Consider the following 484-nt stretch of genomic DNA (forward strand, 5'->3'; position numbering starts at 1 on the left):
CACTCTCTTATTAACAATCCATCTCATCATCTAATGCCTTCTTCTCAACACCTATCTTGTACGGCCTGTCCTGTCATGTACGGCCATGTACGGCCTTGTACGGACAGGCTGATCCCAAAGCTCCCAAACCTTCCTATCCTTCCTCTTCTTCATTCTACTCAACCCTCATCTCCATTCTTCACTTGACACTCTTCATCTCAACACTCCCCCTCAAGCTTAGCTTTGTGAAAGCCTAAGCTTGGATAGCCATGAGATCTTCCTCATTAAAAACCTCACCAAAGAAAACCCATTGGGACAAAACTTTGATGAGGGAAAAAGAGTAAAGACCTCATGACTTAGGGGATCAGCTCCTTCTCTTCCCAAGATCTATGAGTCCCAATCTAATGTGAATGGACTCCATAGTCTTGTGTCTCGCAGCCTTAGTGAACACATCAGCCAACTGATCTTCACTCCGAGTGTAGCATGGCAGGATGACTCCTAGGAT

The 484-nt window shown here is 45.5% G+C and overlaps 1 protein-coding gene across 1 annotated transcript in view; it reads right to left on the reverse strand.

Annotated features, from left to right (window-relative positions):
• Nucleotides 1-343: 343 nt before the first annotated feature.
• The window catches only part of LOC106338483, a 3,591-nt gene continuing 3,450 nt past the window's right edge, over nucleotides 344-484 (reverse strand). Inside the window, exon 2 of the mRNA XM_013777448.1 lies at nucleotides 344-477. Coding sequence (XP_013632902.1) covers nucleotides 344-477 — 134 coding nt within the window. The remainder of the gene's footprint in view (nucleotides 478-484) is intronic.

The sequence above is a fragment of the Brassica oleracea genome, chromosome C4 (assembly GCF_000695525.1).
Source record: "Brassica oleracea var. oleracea cultivar TO1000 chromosome C4, BOL, whole genome shotgun sequence".
NCBI classification, from domain to species: domain Eukaryota; kingdom Viridiplantae; phylum Streptophyta; class Magnoliopsida; order Brassicales; family Brassicaceae; genus Brassica; species Brassica oleracea.